The 9,932-nt window shown below is 39.5% G+C and overlaps 1 protein-coding gene across 4 annotated transcripts in view; it reads right to left on the bottom strand.

Moving 5' to 3' along the window:
• Window positions 1-6,241: 6,241 nt before the first annotated feature.
• Window positions 6,242-9,932, bottom strand: part of LOC134435129 (cytohesin-3) — a 67,243-nt gene continuing 63,552 nt past the window's right edge. For all 4 annotated transcript variants that reach the window (XM_063183981.1, XM_063183997.1, XM_063183990.1 and 1 more), the window contains exon 13: window positions 6,242-8,853. In XM_063183981.1, coding sequence (XP_063040051.1) covers window positions 8,781-8,853 — 73 coding nt within the window. In that variant the 3' untranslated portion in view covers window positions 6,242-8,780. The remainder of the gene's footprint in view (window positions 8,854-9,932) is intronic.

Below are 9,932 nucleotides of genomic sequence, written 5' to 3'. Positions count from 1 at the left end.
GTTGCCCTGGGATCCCCCCAGGGGTGAAAGTAGACCGGTGCGCACAGGTCGATAGCACTGGTATAACATTCACAGTTGGTGCGTATTACCGAGTGAGAGAGTAGGTTTAATGCTGCCCAAAAACCCACATTTGAGAAAAAGTAGGGTCTGCTATTTAAGTAGAACCACACAACACCCTTTGAGACAAGTGTCCTCCTATGAAGAGACACCTGAAATAGTCATGCAGCGATATACTGTAGATCTGTAGAGCACCTGTTATTTTGTTTGTTTATTGTTTTTTTGTGGGTGGGGTGGGTAGTAGCACCGATAAAAAAACGAAAATTACTTTTGGCCCTGCCGTGGCCAACCGGTAGGGCACTCGTCTACCATGCGGCTGACCCGGGTTCGATTCCCGCCGCGGGACCTTTGCCGACCCTTCCCCATCTCTCTCCCAATTCTCTTCCTGTCCACCTCTGACACTGTCCTGTCAAATGAAGTCGAAAAAGACAAAACAAAAAAATCTAAACAAAAAAGAAAAGAAAAAGAAACAAAAACTACTTTCATCCCTGGTCTCCCCCACCCCCGACCACATCAAGCACCCTCATGTTCACCATGCACCTTGAGCAGGAGGGGGAGAGAAGTCAACTGAGAGCTAAAGAAGGGGGCGTTGAGATGGTCAGAAGTGAGTGAAAGGGGAAGGTAAATGCAGAGACCGTTATTCATTAGGTAAGTAGGTAAGCCAGGTGAAATACGTAAATAAGTAAGTACGTACATTTACACTGCAGGTATGAGCAGGTGAGCTCCTCTATGGGGCGCCGTTTGTAAAGCTGACTGTGCTGAAAATTTCAGCAACATTTTGTCACATTTAGCTTAAAACAGTGTTATAAATATTGTGTGAATTTTTCAGACTCCCCTTTTTACACATTTAGAACAATAAATGTTAAATCTAAATAATGTATCCAAATGTTAAATATAAATGTAAATAATATATAAAAATGTTAAATCTAAATGTCAAATCTAAATAATACATCTAAATGTAAATATTAAATATAAATCTTAAATCTAAAGGTTAAATCTAAATCTAAATATTAAATCTAAATATTAAATCTAAATGTTTAATCTAAATGTTAAATCTAAATCTAAATGTTAAATCTAAATGTTATACCTAAATGTTAAATCTAAATGTTATATCTAAATGTTGAATCTAAATCTAAATATTAGGCCTATATCTAAATGTTAAATCTAAATGTCAAATCTAAATAATAAATCTAAATGTTGAATATAAACTTACATTTAAATGGGAAATCTAAATCTAAATGTTAAATCTAAATGTTAAATCTAAACCTAAATGTTAAATCTAAATGTTAAATCTAAATCTTACATCTAAATATTTAGATTTAGATTTAACATTTAGATTTAACATTTAGATAAGTTAAGTTACAAACACAAAAATGTTTAATCTAAATGTTAAATCTAAATGTTAAATCTAAATCTAAATATTTATATTTAACATTTAGATTTGACATTTAGATTTAACATTAAGATTTAACATTCAGGTTTAGATTTAACATTTAGATTTAAATTCCACATTTAGATTTAAGTTTATATTTAACATTTAAATTTAGATTTATTATTTAGATTTGACATTTAGATTTAACATTTAGATATATTATTTAGATTTAGATTTAACATTTAGATATATTATTTAGATTTAGATTTAACATTTAGATATAAAATTTAGATTTAACATTTAGATTTAACATTAAGATTTAGACTTAATATTTAGACTTAACATTTAGATTCAATATTTATATTTAATATTTAGATTTAAGATTTATATTTAACATTTAGATTTAGATTTATTATTTAGATTTGACATTTAGATTGAACATTTTTATATATTATTTAGATTTAGATTTAACATTTAGATACATTATTTAGATTTAACACTCATTGTTCTAAATGTGCAAAAATGGGAGTCTGAAAAATTCACACCGTTTTAAAAACACTGTTTTAAGCTAAATGTGACAAAATGTTGATGGAAGTTCAGCTAAATGTGACAAAATGTTGCTGAAATTTTCAGCACAGTCAGCTTTACAAACGGCGCCCCATACTCCTCCCTCTGCTGAGCCCTGGTTCCCCTCAACCAGTACCTCAACACGCCCTGATATTAGAGCACTTTTAAACACTTCCTGTTCTTACCAAGGTGCTGTGCATAGTGCGCTAGCAACCAGTGCTGTAGTACTCGAGTCCGGACTCGGCCCATTTTTTTATGGACTTGGACTTGTCTCGGATTCGGTATTGTTTGGACTCGGACTTGTCTTGGACTCGGACAATGGTCTTGCCAAATTAGGCTTTTGGACTCGCCGGGTCTGTCATTAAGTTTTGTTTAGAACACTGGCCATCATAGATTGTAAAGTGGAGCTTGAAATCCAATAACAAACAAGTTTGTCTTCACATCCATGACATATAGGTTATCTTCTAAGGTTCACACTATTGACATTCATCCTTTTCATTGTTAAACACTGACCGACATGTGACTCGGACTTGACTTGGACTCTAATCTTTTTCGACTTGGTCTTGTCTCGGACTCGAACCTCTTTGGACTCGGACTTGTCTCGGACTTGACTAGTACTGGTCTTGGACTTGTCTTGGACTCTACAAAGGTGGACTTGACTACAGCCCTGCTAGCAACTATTGCTGAAGGAAGGCCAAGGAAGAGGGATTTGCAATTGTCCATTTTGGTGGTTAGTGCAAGGATGGATGATTTCAGACAGACCATTGTATTGTATTGGAAATGATCGTTACATAATAGAAAATGGTCTTATCAACTGATGTGATTGGTGATTGGTCCATGATAATATTGGAGATTCATAAAGTTATTGATGGAATTATTTGTGCAGAAAAGCCAGCGATAGAGAGGATGATATGGTTATGGTGAAGATTTGGATTGATCGTCATATCATGAACTAGGATGATGCAGTGGAAAAGGTTTTCAGTTTAGAAGGCTGTGCTAGAGTAAAGCAACTCTAAGTAAATGGATGTGATGTTCATTCTGTTGGCCGTTGTCTTAATAATACATCAAAGCTTTCTTTGTTGTGAATGCCTCCCTACCTCTAGGCAGCCACAGTAACTGGAGTAAATAAATAAGTACAGTCAAACTGCAACAACTCCCAAATCCTGCAGGTGGCAGTCATGCGCCATGCTCCAAAAGATCCCCCATCTCTTGCTCATCTCCGCAACTGAGAAGGAGTAAATTAATTTGGGAAACAGCCTCCAATCTGACGCCCCAAGATATATCACTTCTTTTACTACTGTTTGCGTAACATCCCAGTCAAACTCCACAGGGTGGTCATGGAGCTGTGGTCTTTTTTGCAGCTAAAGGATATCTATTTCATATCAGCATGATTTAATTACTTTCTATATGTGACAGGAACCAGTGTAGCTGACCGTTAGACCGTTAGACGTTTTTTTCTGTTCTTGTTTTTAAGATTTGATTTCGCTTGCATATTTGAATTGAGATGTAGTTTCTCTCAGCATTCTCTTTTATAATGTGTTAATTAATGCTCAGTTTTTCTCTCTTTTTTAGATTTTCTTTTCTTTACATTCATGGTATTCTTCTCTCGCCTGTTGATATTGTCTTTCTAAATATGCACATTTGTTTATTCTTGCCAAGAGCCGTAATGACAATTGGAGCATGTGGACTACTACTATACTACTACCTTGTAGCTACTGTATATGGAGTACTACGAATTCCTTACTGATGCCATTCAGCATCAAGAAAAGCATTCTCTGTGTGGACATTTTGTTCATGACTTATGTATGCTAAGTGTTAATTAAGCTAGTCAGGCTGAGTGTCTGGGGAACAGAGTGCTCACTACATAAATTACAGCACTACGCCAGTGTCTGATTCTCTCTCTATCTCTATGTCTGTTTCTCTTTGAACAGCTTGTCGAAATGATGTAAACTTCCTTTTATGTACTTTCCCCTTTGAGTGTGTGTGTGTGTGTGTGTGTGTGTGTGTGTGTGTGTGTGTGTGTGTGTGTGTGTGTGTGTGTGTGTGTGTGTGTGTGTGTGTGTGTGTGCGTGTGCGCATGTGTATTCACACTACATGGTGAATATGAATCCTTACAAAGCTACAGTATGATCATGTCATACTGTTATATACGTATATTTGTGTGTAAAATGTTTAAATCAGCTGTTGTCACGGTGTAGCCTACAATACATTTTGTATTTATCTTTCTATGTCAATGTAAATTGGAGTACAGTTGATCAGATGTTGATGTTGAAGTTCAATGGAGGAAAGATCATTATGTCAACTTGTCGAGGTTTTGTAGCATTTTTAATACAGGAGAATTTCTCACTTCCTTACTGCATTCCCTGATATTGTTTTATATTTTGATATTGTTATATAGGAGTATATTGTACTTTGTACCATAAGTGTAACTAGCCTACTTACAATTATCCTGGGTCTGCAAGAACACTGCCAAATAAACTGTACTTTTGAATGTCTACGTGGCAGTCCAAATGTCTGTTTTTACAACTAGCTAAAACAAATGACTCTCTTAATGTGCTTTCATTACAAGTGTGTCTGATACATAAAATATAGCCTACAACAAAGTTTTTTGTAAATTTTTTGTTAGTCAGACATGTGACTATGATCATTAGAGAAGCTATCCGTGCATTTCCATAAGATATGAAATAAAAACCCTTAAAGGATACATTTTGGTGAATCCACTTGCATTCAGCAACTTACTTACATACAAATTAAATCCACAACACAAAATCTTTCTCTTTTCTGGACACCTAGTCAAGGTGGTGTACGGTGTTTGCTGTCAAGGCAGGTGCCCTAGCAAGCAGTGGTGCAGGAGGAAACCCTGTACAAACCCTTATGCACACAGCATGTTCAGTTGGTGCCTGTCATGTAAGCCTATAGTTGCCAACCGTCCCTTGAAATATGTAGGTTCTGTATGGTTCTGCATTGAGCTGAAATGGGACATAGTTTGGTTAAAATGCAGGAAATTGCATCTAAAAAAATATAAAATTTTCTGGGGGAGGACCCCCAAACCACCTGCACAAATGAGTCGCACATGTTTTTTTTACACAGGGAGTTGGCAACCGTAGCCCATAGTTACTTAAACGTAAAAGTGAAGGATACATTGTAGAAAGATGTTTTATTTGTCCTTTTGGAAATGCAGACATGTATCAATTACTGGTCTGCTATTGGTGACGCGCCTAAGCCCGTGAAGCAGAATTCCTGCCGTACTCAAAATATCGGCCCAAATGCAACGGCGTGTTGAAATCGGCAGGAATTCTACAGTAATTTCCTTCAGGATCAGCAAAGCATTTCTACTGTGCTTCCCTCCACACTTTTCCCCACCAGCAGCAGGTCTACCCAGTTGGCGGCCCTCGGCAAAAACAAACAAACCATGGGGCCCTTTTGAATTACTTTCCCTGGCATTTACCAAAACTGTTGAGGGTCCTTTACAATTGGGGGTCCCCTACAATGGGCAAATTTAGTGGGGCCCTAGTCTGCTGGTAAATATCTCCTCTGGCTCTAACCATGCCATCTCTGGTCACACCTTTGACATCCGGATATGTCCACCCTCCATCTCCACCCCCTCTGTTTACGCTTGTCCATTTCCTGTTTCAGGCCTGCAGCTGGCCACGAGCCTCAATCTTGCTTTTTTATACACACGGAGAAGTGCCCCAACACACACATGCGCGCACGCACACACACGCACACACACACACACACACACACACACACACACACACACACACACACACACACACGCACACGCACACAGGCATCGTAAACGTTTGTCCCCTTTCCATAAACATGCACACGGCCATGTTTCCAACATTTCCTGTTTCTGTCGCTTTTCCCTAACTGCTCTCTCTTTCAAACACGTACGTACATATACATAGGCCTACTGATACTCTGTCTCTCTTTCTCTCCCTCTCTCTCACACACTTCTCTATTTCAGTCTCTCTCACACACATGCACTATCTTCTCTCTCTTTCAGACACATACGTACAGAGTGCTTCTCCTCATGCACTCACACACACACACGCGCGCGCGCACACACACACACCCTCACACACATACGTACGCACACGCTTCTCTCGTTCTCAGGCCATTCCCCTCTCACGTCATTTAAAAGCTAATACATGCCTAAGAGGTCTTTAATATTGAATGAAGGAATAGGGGGCATGTGTGAAGTGCAACAGATGCTTCCAGCAGTCAAGGTGTCATCTTTTCTCAACATTCGCTTTTTATGTTTCTCACATGTAATGTACAATATGACCAAACAGCTTTTACAGACATTTTTTTTAAAAAGGTTTTACTAGCTTCTGAGCTCCATGGAGCTGTAGTATAAGGTTTTAATTCTGCCCGTCACCAGGCTGTTAGCATTTTACAAACGTTTAGATATCGACGAGAAGTGAGAAAAAAATAGGAAAAGAAACACAGAAACCAGTCATGTAATCATCATTAGCATAATATAAGTCGTCATATTCATCATCATCAATATCATAACATCTATGGAAAAAATAAAAGCTTTCCCACACTGTTGCGCTTCCATCAGTTCTGATTAAGGCTGCGGGACAAGACACCTCAATCTGAGGTCTATGTAGACACAGGTCATTTCTTTTTAGGTAGACACATGTCTTTTTGTAGACACAGGTCATTTCTTAAACTAGACTAAACATGGCGGATGGCATCGCCAAATGGCTGCATCATTCAAATAACAGCCACATACTGATGGAATTACGTATCAACAGGGCATGTAGTATATACTGTAGATTGCGTACAAGTGTTGACATTACAGTCCACAAAAATGTAGATAAAATTTTTATACATTATGTACATATAACTTAGTTCTATAGTTTAACAATTACTGGTAAAATTGGAACTTTTTTTCACAGAGAAAATAAATATATAGAAAAGATATTCAAATATATATTTATATAGGTTTTTTTTCCCAAAGGGTAGACACAACTGCAAGCAATTTCTTAATAGTACGGTAGATTAAAAGGGTGGTGGAAAGAAGACAAAAATGCACAACATCACATTGACACGCGCTGTAGATTTGAATATCTACATCTGTTGTCTAAGGGCTGAGCTTAAATTCACTGGTAACTACCTTCCCAAAAAAGAGAGAAAAAACAAAACAAATCAAAACAAATAGACAATCAATTTTCTATTAACACAAGGTGTGAAATCAGTCCAGCTGACTCTTAAAACTGCGCTATTAACTTCCAGGATTGTTCAGCTCAAATAAAACGTAAGACTTTAAAGATCGACTTGTAACGACGTCTTAAAACAATTGCCACCAGCAAGCAGCTGTATTCTGGCACTCTGGAGAGACACTGTTAGCTGTGTCTCCATTTATTAAGCTTGATTCCAATAAAGCACTGGCTTTTAGTGGGGAAACTGCAAACTATGCTCTGTCCCCATCACAGTGAATGGACTGGAGCGATGAGAAGACTACGATCGAAAACAAAAGACATGACATGACAAGTCCAGTCCAGTCGACACTTGGTTTTAGCTGTAGCCATCAAACACAGTTACCGTTAGAGGTTTGCATTTCTGCGATCGATTGTATACCTACTTTGCATTCGTACAAACAAACGTACAAATCCACATACCCACACACATGCATGTGACAACAACTAAAAAAAAAAAAAAAAGATTAATCACAGTTAGCTTCTCCTGGAGATTGGAGAAACACAGGATGTGATTGTCTATAAACAACATGAGCTGAGCAGACTAAACAGGCCTTGGTGAGTTTGCGGCCGTCACTTCTGTGGGTCAGGGTCAGGGAGGCGGGTGTTTGGCAGTGGCTTCATGTACGGGGGAACAGATGAGGGGGGGATTTCGGGACGCCCAACGCTCTTGGTCCCACTCTGCCATGTCCCTTGCCCACCTTTAATTGTCCAGGACTCCTGACACACAGCATCCAGAGTGACGTAGAAGAAATGGCGGACAGTCCAGACAGTTTTGCGTCAACCCTCAGCCAAAGGCAGAGCAGGGAGGTGGTGGGGTGAGGGTTTACTGGACGAGTGGAGAGTCGTGAGCTGTGTTGGATGTGATGCATATGCAAAGACGGACGAACTGGATTGAGGAAGTAAAAAGTCCTATCTGACAATAGAGAGAGGAGAAGTGTGCACACTGCAGCTCTGATTGGCAGGTTTATTCACAACGTTTCGACACAGCTGCAGTGTGCGGAATTCTACTCTCTCTATTTTCAGATTCGCCTTTTTCCTGCACCTGGCCTCAGTGAGGTGGGATGTGCATACTGTCACTCTTCTGAAGAAAGTAAAAAGTCCTTCCATCTGCCATGTATTACTTCTTCAGCTCATTCTCTCAAAACAGATAAACTCACTGATTATCTCATCTACCAGCAATCACCGGGAGGAGTGGATTGGCTGGAGCAAATACCGTACCCGTCAGGACTTTTACTTTCTGAACATTGACCCAGTCAACTCCTCTGGCCCACCCATAAAACTGTATTGTTTCCCCCTCCGAATGCTCCACCCGTGGTCGTGCGGTGCCAATCACTGCCAGTCATTTGGCATATTGATTAGCCCCTACATACAGCGGGTGGAGCAAACGTGGGGGAAAACAAGCAATTTCTTGGGCGGGCCCAGAGCTGCCGACTAAGCAACCTTGGTGCACATCAGCACTTTCTATTGTCTTTTGAAAAGGTCCCCCAGGGGTCCAGGGGGCAGTGGTGAGTCATTGGGCAGTTGGTCAGTTGTCCCCTCGCTCCATCCTTGTCCACGTCTGTCCCTCCTCACTTCTTGTTGGCGATCCTTCGTTTCCTGGTAGCGAGCATGTCGTAGAAGGGGTCCCTGCTGATACTGGCCCTGTGGAGACCAATTAAAGACAGGAAATCAAATAAATAACCAGAGCAGAGCCAAGGCAAAAGAGTGTGTGTTTTGTGTGTGTTTTGTGTGTGTGTGTGTGTGTGTGTGTGTGTGTGTGTGTGTGTGTGTGTGTGTGTGTGTGTGTGTGTGTGTGTCCGCGCGTGTGTATAGTGTGTTTGTTTTAGAGGTGCTCCGATTGCTCGGCTGCCGATCATGACCGGCAGATAATGGCCAAAAATAGCCTGATCGGTGATCGGAAAAACATGCCGATCAAAAAACCGATCGAGAGATATTAAATTCCTCACGCAACCATTTGCCTTTACACCTGGCGCTGCATGTAGGCGCTGGCTCTGCACAGCTGCAACTGCACCAAAAGAAGGCATCTTTGCTTGTCTATAACTTTTCGCCATTCCCCCCTTCATTTCCACCATTCATAACCATATCTGCATCAACAATGATCTGATTTTCCGATCCATGCGCCGTTTACCTGACAATTTGCGATTGAGTACTCGCCAGTGAGCCACGTTATAACCTGTGTAGTTGCCTTGGTCAGCACGCGACAACTTCACGTTGTCAGCACAAACATGTCAATTATTGTTTTCAAAGTTGTAATTGGCAGTCAGTCGATTAGTTTGATAGTCGCTGAAACACCAAACGGCGACAGATGTGGTTAAAACTTGAGAGAGAGATTCAGAACGGTAGTGGAGCACTGCAACTGAGAACGGTGACAGAGAGGGGAGGGGCTCTCCTCACGAGGCTGCTCATTTAAAGCGACAGGTTGTTTTTTTCTCGTATGTGGAAGACTATTTGATGTAATGTTTCAGTTTCAATTCAATCTTAAATAGTTTAGTTATTCTATGCAATAACTTATACATTGATTAATACTGTAGACTGTATTACCAACAGTAGTCTGAAAGATAATAATAATAATAATAATAATAATAATAATAATAATAATAATAATAATAATAATAATAATAGACATGTGCAAATTAAGATTGATTGGTTTATGGGCAGAAATGGTATTCAATAAGGATAATTAATAGGCTATTTAAAAAATAGGAAATCATTTTTGTGAT

The sequence above is a fragment of the Engraulis encrasicolus genome, chromosome 2 (genome assembly GCF_034702125.1).
Source record: "Engraulis encrasicolus isolate BLACKSEA-1 chromosome 2, IST_EnEncr_1.0, whole genome shotgun sequence".
NCBI classification, from domain to species: domain Eukaryota; kingdom Metazoa; phylum Chordata; class Actinopteri; order Clupeiformes; family Engraulidae; genus Engraulis; species Engraulis encrasicolus.
Note: the sequence above shows the minus strand (reverse complement) of the source record. Positions and strands in the feature narration are given on the sequence as shown.